Raw genomic sequence first — 17,003 nt, forward strand, 5'->3', positions numbered from 1 at the left:
TGGATTCATGACACAACATTCTTCTGGTTCTCACTAAACTTCTTTGGCTCTTCTTCTCTTAGTATGTTGATTTTCAGCAAGATTCAGTTTGTTCTGCCAGTCCCTTAAACTTTGGTATTTCTCAAATTTCTGTCTTCAGCCTTCTTCCCTCTCTATATACTATTCCAGGAAATTTAATTTAATCTATACTTAACAACCACTTAGAAGTTGAAGATTTTCAAATCTCATATCTCCAGTTCAGACCGTTCCCCAAATTTCAGATTCATTCAATAAACCAACTGTTTATTGGACACATCAGTATGGATATCTCAGACATTAAAATCTCAAAATGGCCCCAAATGCAATCCCTCACTTCTCCTAAACTAATAGTGTACTAATATTACAGTATAATGTAAATTCAGAAACGTGCACACATCAAAAGAGTACATACAGCTCAGTGAATTTTCTCAAACTGAACATAAATAGATAGCCAGATCCTAGATCAAGAAACAAGACATTACTGGTTTCCCAGAAGTCTCCTGTCATGCTTTCTCTTCAAGTAACAACCTCCTCCTTAGGGTAACCATTATGCTACTTGTGGTTATTTAATATAACCTAAAGTACTTGTGCAGATGATTTTCAGTGGCAAGGTAAGGGATAACTCAAAGTAAAATGATTGGTAAAAAAGTTTTCATGCACTCCCCCATTTGCTATCCATCTCCAAACCTAAATGCATATTTTAGACTAGTTTGCAGATGAGGATAACACTAGTGACAGGAAAGTTCAGTTACTTAGATAACAATTTCCTATGAAATACAGATCAAGGTTTGTTAAAACCCATCAATATACTGATTAAAAAGGAATTTTCTCAGTGTCTGGTAAGCTAAATAAATTCTGTATACATATTCTGATATGGTATCTGTGTGGCTGCTTCAAGACTCAAATCCTACTGATAAAACTTCAATGAAATCAGGAGCAGAGATATTTAATTTTTTGTATTTATGACTATGAAGAGGTTGTACTTTTCCTTTCTAGTAGTATAAAGTAATTAAATGAAAACTCTCTAAGGACAGTGGACTAAGCTGCTTAAACAATATTTTTATAAATAAACATTGCCTAAATACTAGGTTCTACCAAAGCAATCTTAAACACTCACCCTTTTTGGTAGAGGTGGGTAGGTTAGATATAAACGTTTCCTATAATACCTTAGATAAACCTTCATTATATTATTTGAAAATTGTACTTAAAACAAAAAAAGAGGGACTTCCCTGGTGGCACAGTAGTTAAGAATCTGCCTGCTAATGCAGGGGACACGGGTTCGAGCCCTGGTCCGGGAAGATCCCACATGCTGTGGAGCAACTAAGCCTGTGTGCCACAACTACTGAGGCTGTGCTCTAGAGCCTGTGAGCCACAACTACTGAGCCTGCGTGCCACAACTACTGAAGCCCGCCTGCCTAGAGCCCGTGCTCCGCAACAAGAGAAGCCACCACAATGGGAAGCCCATGCACCACAACGAAGAGTAGCACTCACTCGCCACAACTAGAGAAAGCCCGCGCGCAGCAACGAAGACCCAACGCAACCAAAAATAAATAAATTTTTTAAAAAGACCTCAAATCTTATTTTTCATATATTCTGCATTTTCTTCCAATATTTTCCTATAGACCTGGAGTAGCATCTTATTTCATAAACTCATTAACTATCCTTAACCCATGCAAAAATATTTTTCAAATTGTAACTTTGTAAGAGCTATTTCAAATGTAATAGTTTCCTACTAAACTTCTGAAATCCAAAATATTTACATATGCCCATTCTGTTCAAAAAGGCACATTTCCATTGTAGGAAAAAAGTTGATTCTAAAACTTGAAGTCATTCTTGATTGACATAATTCTGAGTTAAAAAAAAACAATATATCTATACACACACACACACACACACATACATACATACATACATATACACATACTATGGTTACTTACACAGAACATTGATTCTTGGAAACAATGAAGTCATATCAGTTTATTATATGTTCTAAAATGGTATATAAGTGAAACTACAAATAAGAACAAACATTTGGTTGGTATTGATCAGTAATTCCTAAATCTGTGAGGCAGGCTTCATTAGAAGCTTGTTTGTTAAAAATACAGATTCCAGATGAGAAACATAAGACAAACTCAAATTGAGAGACATTCTACAAAATAACTGGCTAGAATGCTTCAAAGTTGAAAGTGTCGGGCTTCCCTGGTGGCGCTGTGGTTGAGAGTCCGCCTGCCGATGCAGGGGACACGGGTTTGTGCCCCGGTCTGGGAAGATCCCACATGCCGCGGAGCGGCTGGGCCCGTGAGCCATGGCCACCGAGCCTGTGCGTCCAGAGCCTGCGCTCCGCAACAGGAGAGGCCACAACAGTGAGAGGCCCACGTACCGCAAAAAAAATAAATAAATAAAAAATAAAATAAAAAAGTTGAAAGTGTCATTAAAGACAAAGACTGAAGAATTATTCCAAAATGGAGGAGTGTAAGGAGATACGACAACAAAATGAAATGCAGGATCCTTAACTGGATCCTGGCTCCCAAAAATGGAACAACTGACACAATTTGCATGAGGTCTGTAAATCAGTTAACAGAATTGTGTTAAGTGTTTACTTCCTGATTTTGATCATTGTGCTTAGGTTACATAAGATATTAACATTTGAGGAAGCTGGGTGAAGAGCCTAAAGGAACTCTGACCTATTTTTGCAAGTGTGAGACTAGTTCAAAATAGAAACTAATAAAACCAAACCAAATCCCAAATTTGTAGGTTCCAACTCCAGAATTCTGATCTAGTAAGTGGGATCCCAATCAGACTGTAAAAAAATTCTCACCAGGTTTGGGAACCACTGGCTCAAAATAATTAGTGAAGAAAACTCTAGGAACAAATATTTAGGATAATAAAACTATTCTATACTTATAGAACACTTAAAATTTCAAAGTGCTTTTGTCTATAATATTGTTGATCCTCATAGGTGAGGCAGACATTGGTCCCACCAAACTAATAGGGAAACTTTAGCCCTGAAAGATAGAACAAACTGCTAAAATCACAAGTCCAGTAAAAGACAATAAAGGTCTCTCTACTCCTGCTCTACTATTTCCAACATATCTTATTGATTTTAAAATAAAATGACACTATACTTCAACCAGTCAATAGATATTTAATATCAATAAATATAGTTTAATGAATAAAGAGAATTATGAAACTACATTATCTTTAGAAAATCATTAAGGTTAAAGTTTATTGACTTTTGAACAACCAGAAATTTCTATTGCCTCTACAATGACAACTGAGAGCCATAAATGTTATCTGAAGGAAATCAGATGATCCAAAAGTAGAAGAAATAAGATAATTTCAGCTCAGTAAAATACCCAATTACCAAAGAGCATTTCATTCTTCCATCATGAATTACAAGTTTACTATATTAAACTAAAATAAAATTCTAAAATAAAATTTCATTATATGTACATTCTACAAATAAATTGATCGTTTGCTATTCTTAGAAATATCACAGAGTAAAGCAACAAAATAATACAGACTGTATTAATAATGAAGGCTTTATGCAAGTTTTGTTTTTTAAAACATGAAAGGGATCTGTTATCAATGTTAGTGAACTGCAGCAACAGATATTCAGGCATATAAATGAACTAAATATTAAAACATAACTTATTTCAGACAGCCAAGGGCAATTTCAAACTAAGTATAAGTATAAATTTGAAATGTTAATTCATTTGACAAGTACAGGCACTAGAAAACTTCAGTGTTTATACCTGACGTTTATATTTGATTTTCAGATGCAATTTATGCCCTCATCTAAATCCTGCCCACATGTTACTCATGGAGGCTGTGTAACAAGCTGCATCCTACAGTGTCAATCCGCAGTTGCCCCCTGTAGATTCTCTCACTGCAATATCCAGACAAACAATGAATCTTATCCAATTAGTCCATTTGTTGTAATTAATACATCCAATTCATCATAAGTAAAGGAAACAAGCAAAAATACTATTTTACACTATAATTTTTTTTCTCTTTGCAAGCCCAGTGGAAGGCACTGAGGTTATTTTTAAAGCCATCAAATATATGTGTGTGTATTTTTTTTTTTAGAAGAAGAAACACATTTAACTTGATGCAATCACTCCAGTTTAAAGTTCAATTCAAGACTCTAGCTTAAACTCATCTGGAAAAAACAAGTTTTAAAGTGGTTCTTTATTTTAGTTAATCCTTAAATTTGTGAAAGCAGCATTGTATTGTAAATTTTTGGTAACTTGGATTATAAATCACTTCCTGTTTAGCAAATTCCCTGGTGGTCCAGTGGTTATGTCTCCTGTGCTTCCACTGCAGGGGGCACGGATTCAGTCCCTGGTCGGGGAACTAAGATCCCGCATGCCAGGTGGCACAGCCAAAAAATAAAATAAAATAAAGTAAAATCAATCAATCAATCACTTCCTGTTTAAGACTGGACATCATGTTTTTCAAAAAGTTTAATTCACTGAGTTGTTTCATATAGCCACTAAGGTAAAGTATTAGCTAAGTATTAATCATAGGCAGTATATTTATCAGCACAGTTTAATTTTTATTCTTTAAAAAACTTATTTCTTCTTTCTTAAAAAAGAAAATGACATTTAAGCTTGAAAATACTGACAAAATAGGAACATTAAAATCAAATACTTTACTTCAGTGTCCTAAGATACACATTTTACCCACATGTTAACATCTATGAAACAAACATTCACCTAATAAACAAAGATATGCCATAGTTTTAACTGGCAATATATTTTTTTCTTTCTTACTGACATATAATGGTGTGTCTTATAATCAATGACATTTTAGATTCAATGAAATAACAGCACATCATTTATTAATGATAAACCTTACTAATACATCTTATGTAAAGGTATACATCTTAAAAATGGACCTGTAAATCTTAATTAAATTCATAATAATACATAATGTATATATCAATTCTTTCTGCAGATGAATATGTTTCAGATTTTCACTGACTTTAAGTTTAGACGTAAGGAATGAAATCAATAAAACATTTTATCTTCTTGGCATTTAAAAATTATAGAACTTACATAGAGACTACTAATGGCATGATTAATAATTAAAATATACATAATAAATTCATACCATATATTTTTCAAAGTGCTTTTTTATCATATGCCAAAAACAATTAATTAATACATTTATATTTTATCCAAACAGATACTAAATTCTTATTATTTTGAATACTTGCAATCAGGGTCTCATCTGTTACTTTATTAACATGGACTATAAAGGGATTATTCCCAATTTCTGATGATTCATCTTATTTTCCCTTCAGACTTTGTTCACATTATTTTTCCCTTACATTATTATTTAGATGTGTCTCTCTAGACATACATGTGGACATACATGTTTGTTCTGTTTAAAAATACACATGTACATATCTATGTATACACATGATGGTAGGTAATTAACAAATGTTATTTTGCTTCTTCCTTCTTGGGGGTTCAGAATGACTATCGCAAAGAAGGGCACAATATAAGTTCCAGATCTAATTTAATGTCTTACTGTTTTTCTTTATAACATGACACCCTTAATTCCAACTTGATTTGATATTTCCTAACTTAGATGTTTTCTGCTTTAACTAAAGAGAAAAGCTACTTCTAGCACCTGATAACTCCCATTCTTGTAACAAACAGAAAGAATAATTATGAATAATACAAAAAGGTATTTTTTTACTTTTAATCATGAAGTACCTTTACTAATTAAATTTACAGGGCCACAAGAGCATTTTAAAGTGTCAAAGGCATTCTACTTGTCAGTCTGATAATCTAATGCAAGAAGTAAATTATAACTGACAACATGGAAACATAGTTTAAATGTCAAAGTTATAAAACATAAATCTAAAAATGCTTCAATCAAATCATGTGATATTTTATTATATAATCTAAAACCGAAGAGAGCCAAATAAGAAAATTCTACCAGAAGTCTTAGAATGAATTTATTTTAGAATTTAACTCTCTACTATTACTAAACCATTAGTTTTGTCCCTGTAATTTAATGAAGGATTACCTTGCCACTTCTAATCTTGATTTAACAAATCAAACACAACCATTTGGCATCATTTAATATTTAATCTTCCATTCATTCATTCATTCCATAAAATTCATTCCCTCCCATTCATGGAGCATCTATTACGTACCAACCATTATTAAAGAAATACCTGCTCTTCTACTTGAAAGGCAGCTTGTTAGAACCTGACTGCCAAGACCATGAAAAACATCAAAATAGAAGAAGGTTGTTTCCAGTCCTACCTCACTCTTCATTTTACACCGGCCATTTCCATTTCAACTTACACTCTTCCACATAACCATGTAATTCCTTTCAAACTCCAAGCATATTTCAAAACAAAATTTACCTGTCCTAAATGCTACTCTAGCTAACCTGATAAACAGAGGCATTCTCATATAAAAAAAACAAAAACATTCATAGGTTAACCTATTATCCTTCTTACCAGGTAGCAACTGTTTGTTTTCATTTGTCTGCTTGATTTTTAAATTCATCTTATTAGGAACAGGGCCTTAATGGAAAGAGAACCTAGGCAGATAGGTGAGAGTTTAGGCTTGAAAGAAGGGGCATGGCTCCTGGCCTTGGCTTTTTCCTTAAATAGCTATATGTTATTTATATTTTCAGAAAATAATGGCTAACATTATTAACAGGTATTGTTCTATATGCTTTAAGTGTTATTAAATCATTTCATCCTCAAAATAACACTATAAGGCAAGCGCTATCATTATCCTCATTTTAGGTCTGAGGAAACTAAAATTTGGAGAGGTTAAGTATTTGTCCAAGGTCACACTGCTTGTGACAAAGGGGGAATTTGAATAAGTGCAACTGGTTCCAAAGTCAAAGAACTTAACCACATTATCATACTGCATGCCCAATTTAACTCACAGAATTGTTGTAAAGATTAAATGAGACTATATTAAAGCCTCTGAAAAGGACACTCTATTCCTTGTATTAAAAAAAATTAATCTATGAAAGTGACAGAAAAACTGAAAAGGTTTCAAGCACACTAGCAAGCAGAGGCAAGGCAGTATTGGTTTTCTTCAGATTAGTATTCCTAGATTATATCACATCACATACGTGGATTAAATGAACACCAACTCTGACTATATATCAACCATAACTTATTGTCTACAAATCTAGTTACTTTTGAAATTTATATTTCACATTGCTCATGGTTAAGTTCCAACACACACTCTCTTTAATTTTATCTGATATAAATCATCTGATATTAGCAAAAGTTCAATTCTTCTAAAACTCACAGAAAAACAAAATCTTTACAAGAAAACATTTAATACATCATGAAATATTATTAATTAAAATGATGCAAGTTGGGCTTCCTTGGTGGCGCAGTGGTTGAGAGTCCGCCTGCCGATGCAGGGGACACAGGTTCGTGCCCCAGTCCGGGAGGATCCCTCATACCCCGGAGCGGCTGGGCCTATGAGCCATGGCCGCTGAGCCTGCGCGTCGAGCCTGTGCTCCGCAACGGGAGAGGCCACAACAGTGAGAGGCCCGCATACCGCAAAAAAAAAAAAAAAAAATGATGCAAGTAAACTTAATATTTAAATGATGCTTCTTCGCTGAAAAATTAAAAATGGTCAATTCAAAAATGTAGTGGCTTATTGGAAAGCACAGTAATGGAATATTTCAAGTTACCAATATAGAACTCTAGACTGTATATGAATTTCATTTCCAAACATACTTTTTCCTCCAACATGTTAATAATCTTTGGTTGTCTGATAAAGATGATCAAGAAACTGTTTCACTCCAACAGCTTAATAATATATGGCAAGCTTCACTTTTACTTGCCTGCAACTTATAAATTCCTCTATCAAAAAGTCATCCACTCTCAGCAAGTTTTTTTTCTGTCAATTACTTAATACCTCGCCATGGAAATATGTTTCCAATACAATTCTCACCTCTTTTCTCAAGAATGCTATCTCTAAAACCAAATACTAAATTGATCATGCTGTGCAATATTAAAATAATTTATTGTTAATAATCTACCTATTTCTAACAAAAATACAAATATCACAGAATACGTCAGATACTCTACTGTATTACTATTCCCTACATATTAATCCACATTTTTCAAAAATCCATGTTTCTCTATTACAATTTAATTATTTCTAATTTCCCCTTATATATTGTTTTTTCTTGAACCAGGTTCACTTCTGTTATCTTTTGCCTCTAGTTATCTCCCCCCCACCAATTTAAACTTACTGTTAACTCTTGAGGGTTCTCTACCTATTTTCTCTTATTTTATGCATTATTTTTAAATACCCTTTCAAATGGTACCACTACTCTGCCTGTATTTCTGTATAAGTTAAAACTGGAAAATTTTAATAACAGTAACTTTTAATACATTAAAGGATTAAATATGGGGTTTCCTAAATTAAAACTAGACAAAATATTGAAAAAATAAGATACTTTCATACCAAAACGTTTAACTAAAAAAGGAGAAATCTAACTTTCAAATTTTATCTTAGCTGTCTGCAAATGAAATGCAAAATCAATAATATTAATTATTTTCCCATTATAGCAAGAGAGCCCATGTTATTTAATGGTTTGGACTGAAAGGCATCAGGACCTAATGATATAACTCAGTTTGGTGGCTGCATTGAAAATGCTGTGAATTGTTTACAAATTTGTGTTAGTTCTAAATATATGTATAATACATAAATAATTTTATAAGCAAATGAAGATTTTTATAATAAGGGAATTTTTCCTAAAACAGATTAAATACTTGATCTAAAATTTCATATAAAGCCTTCAAAAATAACCAAATATTCCTGCAAAACCGATTCTAAACTATGTTGGCCTTAGATTATTTTTACCCTTGCATGCAAAACAAACATACATATAAAACAAATAATAACACTTATTATATTCTATTTTTTGAAAATGTATTAGGTATGTAGTCAAATAAAAATACCTAGGATTAATATACCCTCCTAAAGCAATTCTTTGTCCTTATAATTCTCTTGGGGCATTAATCCTCACCTGGCCTCTTTATTACATAAAGTAAATCAGAAAGACTGTAAGGGAGGAAGTCTGTAAGAGCCGAGAGCTGCTTATTGTTGATTTAAATGGTCTTAGTTTTCTTGCCATTCCATTTAGTTCAATGTTGTGGGTTTATGAGAAAATATGGTATTTCATGTTTCCAAACTATAAGGTGCCCAGTGAAGTACAACTAAGAGGTAAAGAAATCTTATAAAAAATTTCAAGGCATTTTTTTAATAAAGAAAGTACATTAGGAACTGGCACAGCAATATGGGTTTTGTTTTGTTTTTCCTTTTCCTGTTTTATATATAAAATGTTCTCCTATTTTAAATTCCTTTTACTAACATTAATATACAAAAAAGTATGTTCATAGACTAGTAACATTTAGTAAATTCTGGAATATTATCTAATTCATTCAAAAAGGCAGTAAGATACACACAGTATCTAACAACTTAAAACTCCAAAGTGGGAGTAAACACATCATACGCAAATCAAAAGTAGATTAGACAGACTGAACTTTACAAAAACTTCAAAGGAAGAAGATTTAATTCTTAACCAACTTACCCAATTTTTGTCTTCTCTTTTAACTTAGAACAAGTTTTTGTTTTTTTGCTCTCTTTGTCCTTTGGCTTAGATTTCATCCTTCTACCTTTCTTTTCCTCTTTTCCTTCAACTGAAGCACTAGGAAAGTTTTCAGGGCTCATTACTCGTGGAATATTGCGTTCCCCACGCTCCTTTGCTTTTGCTATGGCCTCTGATATTATACGATTAGCCTTTTCTTGCTTGCTTTCTGATTCCACCTTTTTTCTCTGCTTCTTCTCAGACATGATCCTCACCTGGGTATTCTGCAACTTAGTATATGTCCCAGGACCATCACTCTTCTTGGAAGATGGAGGCTAGAGAAATCAAAATAATTTTTATACAACATACCAAAGTACATTTAAACAATTAACATAAATAACCAAAAATTTAGAATTAAACTTTAAGAAGTAAAATACATAAGCAAATATGAGTGCTACAAACAAATTTAAAATTAAAACATTTTGCTGATCTAGAAATTAGTGTAGGTATAAAATAAAAAGTTCAACTACTGCTTTTAAAAGTGAAAGTTAAAGGAGGATAATATAGATTCATTGATATTTTCATAGCATTCTTGATTAGTTGATTCAAATTTTGTCCTATAAATATAGCTAATTCAAATTTAGTCATGTAAATATTCTGGGCATTTGGAATAAGTCTCTTCTTTCCTCTTCATTCCGGAACTCTGAAAATTATTAATAAATTTTAAATAGCAATTTTAATTTAGAATGACTACTCCCCATAGTTTATTATGATTTTTAGAAAAACAAAGCCTCTCTGCTTTATAAGAAAGTGGAATGAGAACGTGAATTCATTTAAATCATTTTAATGTGCAATCTATGCAGCAATGTAGCTAGTTAGTCAACAGACATTCCCATACTTAAAATTAGAGAAAGTTTTAGTTTTTCTGTGAAAGAGTTAAATGAGGATTTTTTTTCTCTTTCTATATCATAATATTTTGCTCAAGCAATTCTGGAAAAAAACAAGTTCTAGTTTTACGTTAAAATTATTAATATTTTAGCAATATCACAGGAAGCAGATCAACAGCATTTTAAAAAGAATATTCTCTTTAAACACGCATTCATCCCATATTCTTAGATCACAGTTTTGTTACGTTCTTACCCGTAAACATGCCTCTGACTACAGCAAGGGAAAAAACCACCAGGAATTTCCAAACACATTTTCATGCTGGTTCCAGTGTGCTTCACTGGATATCTTTTCTATACCTGCCTCATCAAAGGTTTCGTAGCAGTGCTACAGCACTGGGAAAGGAGGGAGGGCTTAGAATCACTTACTAAAATGCCACCTTAAGGCCTACAGGCTATAACAAATAACCAAGACGCGAGAAAACAGCAACAAGCTCAAGATGGCGATGCAGTACGACTCCGCAGCAGCAGCCAGTAATAAGGAAGGTTATTCAATCCCATTAGCCTTTTAGCCCAAAGAACCCCTCCTCCTCCCACTCATTCAGGCTTTCACTTACCCTTCCTCTTGGCCTCTTCACTGAAGACATTTTTGGCGTCAGACAAAGGCTTGCCCTCTGCTTTTTCACCACCCCAGGCAGTGCTCAAGAAAAAAGCATTGAAAGAAGATTCCTAAATGGCCTATTTAGCAAGCTGCAACCAAGAGATGCACAACCCTCCACAAATACACATTGTGATGTATCAACACATTTCTGCCTTGGCAAGTTTATATCCACTGTTCATTCTATTTAGATATGAAAAAGACTGTAAACCCGTCCTAAAAAGCTGAGTTTCCTCAATAGCTGTAAGCAGATAGCCAGATTCCAACAAAGCACAGAAAGAAATGAATGCACAAAGCATCAAAATGCATCAGCATGAATATTAGAGATGTCGTTAAAAATACTGACTCCTTCTGAGGAAGTAGGCCAGCAGATGGTGCTACCAGTTATTATTCCATTAGACTCTGCAATTTAACCCCCAATGGACTGTTCTTCCCTCCGTGTAACACATTAACTCTCACTCTACCATTTCCTGTAGTAAAGTTTTAAAAAATATACGTAAAAACCTGATTTAAAAAAATCATCTGAAAATGAAAACTGTAGTTAAACGGCTTTATGTAGCTATCAATATTAAAAAACAAAGTCCAATGCAATTTCTACCAGAGAAAAATACTCTTCTCCGTGATACTCTAAAATATTTAAAACATAAACACATCTGAAGACGAGCAAAGGGTTAAAGAGGAGGTCATGCAAATGAACCCATAACAAGTGACTTCTCTTTAAGAAATTAGATAAGGTCTCTTATTATTCTTCTAACAAAAAGCTAACAATGTCATTTTTAAAATTGAGAAATGAAGCTATTTTCATTTAAATTCCAAAAAGCTTAAGATTTTGAAATGAACACAAAAGAGCTGTCTATAAAAAAATAACTAGCCGTAGTTAAATTATTGCCTTACTTAAACCTGAATAAATACATTAATTTATTTTCCTAACATAAAAAAACTCCTAAACATTCCTGACCTTTACTCCTCACATTCTATTTCAACTCAACTGTTGTTTTTAAGATAAAATTTTAGTTTTAGTCCCTTGCTAAAAATAACTAAGTAGCAAGTCCTCCTGAATTTGATCATTATATACCTATACTTTTCATCTATAAAATATTGAGACTATTTTAGTAAGCAACGACCTTAAGTACCTAAAACAAAATTTTCACTGCCTCAAAATTCACGTTTACCTCTTTCATTAATACCATTTTTAAAAAATTGGTCTTGGCAAGTCATCTGATATCTGTATTAAAGAACCTGTTTTTAGTTTTTTCCTTTCAGGCATCAAAGGTCTCAAAATGGAGCAACATTATATAAACAGTGTCCTAGAAAGACCAATCTAAAGAACAGGAGAGGAAATTAAAGGCATAGGACCACTAATGCAAGAAAAGGATCTTACTGACCTGGAGGTCATCTATATAAAAATCATAATAACCAATAATAAGGGCTAACACTTACCAAGTGCTTATTAGGTGACAGGCACTATTCTAAGCATTTTACATGTAATAATTAATTTAATCCTGAATAATAGGGTAATAGTGATAATGGAGAGGAGTAACAAATGGGAGAGATATTCTTACAGCAGAACTGCAAAACGACAGAACAGACCTAAGCACGTAAGTTTTTAAAATCATAATATAATAATAATAGCTAACACTTATTCCCTACTATGTTCTAGGCACTATTCCTATTATGACACATACATGAACAACATGGACTGTGTGGGTCTACTTACATGCAGATTTCTTTCAATAATAAATATTACAGTGCTACATAATTCACAGTTGGTTTCATCCAAGGATGTGGAACCACAGATATGGAGGAATCAAGAACTACAAATATGGAAGAATCACATATATGGAAAACTGACTATAAATTATACTTGGATCTTTCAAGTAATCTCTAATCCGGCATTGTTCAAGGGTCAACTGTATATTAACTCAATTAATCTTAAAAACAACCCTGTGAGATATGTACTACTGTTACCCTCATTTTATAGCTAAGGATACTAAGGCATAGAGAAATAACTTGCCCAAGATCACATGGCTACTGAAAGATGGGGTAGGGATTAAGAGGCAGAGAGCCTCATAATGGAAACCGTGCTCTTAACCACTGTATTATACCATATTTGTTTCAAATATCATAACTTACAGAGATTAATTTGAACACAAAAGAAATTAAATGACTTTCTCAAAATCTCAGAGATACTAGTAAGGAAGCAAGAACAAAATTTAGTTTTTTTCAGTGCCCTTTCCAAGAGGTAGAAATCAACTAGATATGGGTGGGTTTGGGCTGAAGAGCAGGAAGAGTCAATACTTGCTTTCTAGACCAAGTACTGGTACAGGAGGAGATAAAAGAAATGTTGAGAAAGGGTATGTATGTGTGCATAAGTTTAATTCTTTCCACACTGAGTTTGAAATGAAAAGTTTTGAGTAACTGGAAATTTTGGACTCGATCCTTGGAGAGGTCAGGGCTGGAATATAAGATGTGGATTCTCTTGCTGTTTTCTTTGAATACCCTTAACTCACTGATACTATCCACAGAAACTAGGATGATTTCCAAAATATCTCACTTCTCCTTAAAGCTTTTCAATAGATTCTATTACTTGATTCAAAAATCCCAATTATTTAACAATAAATCTTAACAGTAGACAACCAAATATTTGTGATCAAACATTTCTGTGATCAAATATTTCTTCTACTCTTAGGATATAGTATTTTAACTCTATATTCCCACAAAACATCAACACTGAGGTGTTAACTAACTAATCATTTTTAATGTAGGTGATTTCCCAATTTACACAGACACAAACATACAAAAAGGTAGTTAAAAGTAACTTTTCTCAATGTTACAATTTTTCTCTTTTTCACCTACATAAGCAGTCAACAAATTCTGTCCAATCTACTTGTGTTTTATTTTGTTTTCTTCCTCTCAGTCCCAACAGCTCCTGCTGTATTAATTTCCCACTTGTTATGGTTACATTACAGTGATGTAGGAAAATATCCTTATCTGTAGGAAATATATCAAGTCATTTGGGGTGATGGAACATCCGGTTTGCAATCTGCTCTCCAATTTTTTACAAAGTAAAAGAATTTCTTTGTATTTCATTTGTGATTTCTCTGTAGGGTTTGTCAAAATTTCAAAACTCAATTTTTAAAATAAAGGCAGGGACTTCCCAGGCAGCCCAGCGGTTAAGACTCCCCCTTTCAATGCAGGGGGTGCAGGTTCAATGCCTGGTCGAGGAGCTAAGATCCCACATGCCTCATGGCCAAAAAACCAAAACAAAACAGAAGCAATGTTGTAACAAATTCAATAAAGACTTTAAAAATGGTCCACATCAAAAAAACCTTTAAACAAATAAATACATAAAGGCAAAGGCCTTGCGCCCCAAGGACCTGTATGCTAAATGAGAAAAAAAAAGTGAAAGAAAAGAAGGCACATATATTAATAACATATCCAAATATTTACAAGAAAAACAAGTCACAGCAAAACATAAAGATGGTATCATATGTGATATATCAATTATTTTGATAGCAACTAGAAGAATATATGAAAGACCCTGGATGTCATATTTCAATACTAGGGAAACTCAAGGATTTATGGTATGCGTGTTTTTCAAACCAAAGGTCATGATCTAATAACAAGTCATGATATAAATTTAGTGGGTTCAGACCAGCACTAAAGAAATGAAATATAACAGAATGAAAAAGAGTGGTACCTAACCTGTATGAATGCTACCTCTTAAAAATTAGATAGTTTTAATACCATGGTTACTACTCCTCTTTTCCTTCATGAGAGAAAGAAGCAGAGATTTGAGTAAGAAATTAGAGGTGTTAAAACAGGAGTGGGGACTCAGTTCTTCCTCCTCTTGGTGGAATAATTTTCCCACATACCTACCCACTCACACTGGGGAATTCATCCATTTCAAATATTTTAGTTGCATACAAATAATTAAAAAATTTGAATCACCAGTGTGTAGACCTGAGTGGAAATCATAAATTTTCAAAAAGAAGGGGAGAATGATCTCATGGCTACCATACATCTACTATAGAGCACAGGTTCTACTATTAGGGAAAATTATAAAAAATTTAAAGTTCTACTTCACACATTTTAAAAACAATATGAAGGAATAAAAAGTCTCAAATAATAAAACAGATATAATTCCTTAGTAATAATAAAACACAAGAACAAAGAATTTTCAACAACATATATAAAACTGTATTATAGCTAAAAAAAATCTTCCAACTTTTCTCAGGAGAGATGACTCTCAGGCTTCAGACCTGGGGGACTAGGTGAATGGAACTTGCAATGGAAGAGAATACAAAACAGAATAGAGATAGCAAGCCTTGATCAAGAATGAGTTTTACTGCCTAGAGAGACAATGCTGAATAAGAGAAGAGAACCATTAGCGAAAACCCAAAACACCAAGTTCTAAAGAGCTAGCAAATGAAGAGGAATTAAAGAAGGAAAACAAAAAGAAACTACAAAAATGGTAAGATGAGCATCAGGAAAGAGTGGTGTCATGGAAGCCAAGCGGAAAGAATAAAAAGATCTGCCATCAAAAGGAAAGTAAATATCTGAGAGTAATTTGATATTATAAAGCTAACTTAGAAAGCATTTTAGTTCTGTTGAATTGTTTATAGTAAGCCAGTATGTTAGTTTTTAACATTTTTATTTTAGGAAGAATCATATAATTATGTACTTAAATATTCAAATTAGATAGCTAGTGGGAAGCAGCCACATAGCACAGGGAGATCAGCTCGGTGCTTTGTGACCACCTAGAAGGGTGGGATAGGGAGGGTGGGAGGGAGAGGCAAGAGGGAGGAGATATGGGGATATATGTGTATGTATAGCTGATTCACTTTGTTATACAGCAGAAACTAACACACCATTGTAAAGCAATTATACTCCAATAATGATATTTTTTAAATATTCAAATTAAACCAACCTCTAAAAACAAATTTGTAGTTAATTTTAGTAATATGTGTCAAACATTAGTGGTAACTTCTTTTGCATTTATTGTATACAACATTTTTTTCCACAAGGTACCAATAAAGACTTGCTTTTAAAGAGAAGAAAAGCAGGAAAAACTGATCCAAATTATTACCTGTCAAATCCTCTGAGTTTTACCCTTAGATTTGTTTTCAGAGTTTTTGATGTATCTGAAGCAATTATTTTATTTCACTTTCTTCACATTTGTGAACTCACATGTTCACAAATTAAAAGGCTTATTTTCATTTTGTGACTTGTACTAGTATCCAGGTTTCCACTTTTAGCTAATGATGACATTCCTTCTTTTTTCTAAATCTTGAATTTTACACTGATACGGTAATACTATTAAAAGTATTCCCTCTATTTTAATCGTCCACATAGCAGTTCAGGCAAATAGTAGATATTCATAAAAGTTGTTTTTTTAAAAAATAAACATTTATTATGTGACTTACAGGAAATACAGAGAGAGAAGAATATGCTAGAGGATACCATGGGAATGTAATCAGCAAAATCCAGAATGTGGGAAATTCTAAAGAAAAATGACTGTTTCTTCAGCAAAGAAACAATAAGAAACAAAACAAAGAAGGGTAATCATAGATCAAAAGAGGTTTAAGACTAAATGTAATGCCAAAAAAAAAAAAAAAAAAACAGAAAAAAGAAAGGACACACACTTAAAATTCGTATCAAATGAATGCAATACATGGCCCTTGTTTTGACATAGACCTGAACAAGTCTGTAAGACTACATTTATTAATACTAGGGAACTTTAACTTTGATTGGGTATTTGATTATGAAGGAATTACAGTTATTTTTTTAAGTGTGAAACTAATTTTGCAATTGTGTCTTAAAGCTAAAACCTTTGTCTTTTA

At 33.0% G+C, this 17,003-nt stretch overlaps 1 protein-coding gene across 14 annotated transcripts in view; it reads right to left on the reverse strand.

Moving 5' to 3' along the window:
* Window positions 1–17,003, reverse strand: part of CHD9 (chromodomain helicase DNA binding protein 9) — a 244,096-nt gene that overhangs the window by 107,204 nt on the left and 119,889 nt on the right. For 11 of the 14 annotated variants that reach the window (XM_073795587.1, XM_019932510.3, XM_019932504.3 and 8 more), the window contains one exon: window positions 9,622–9,953. In XM_073795587.1, coding sequence (XP_073651688.1) covers window positions 9,622–9,953 — 332 coding nt within the window. Of the gene's footprint in view, window positions 1–9,621; window positions 9,954–10,758; window positions 10,943–11,119; window positions 11,390–17,003 lie in introns of those variants that run through there. The other 3 variants (XM_033845481.2, XM_019932517.3, XM_019932518.3) reach the window with 2 other exon arrangements.

Source organism: Tursiops truncatus, chromosome 19 (genome assembly GCF_011762595.2).
Source record: "Tursiops truncatus isolate mTurTru1 chromosome 19, mTurTru1.mat.Y, whole genome shotgun sequence".
NCBI classification, from domain to species: Eukaryota; Metazoa; Chordata; class Mammalia; order Artiodactyla; family Delphinidae; genus Tursiops; species Tursiops truncatus.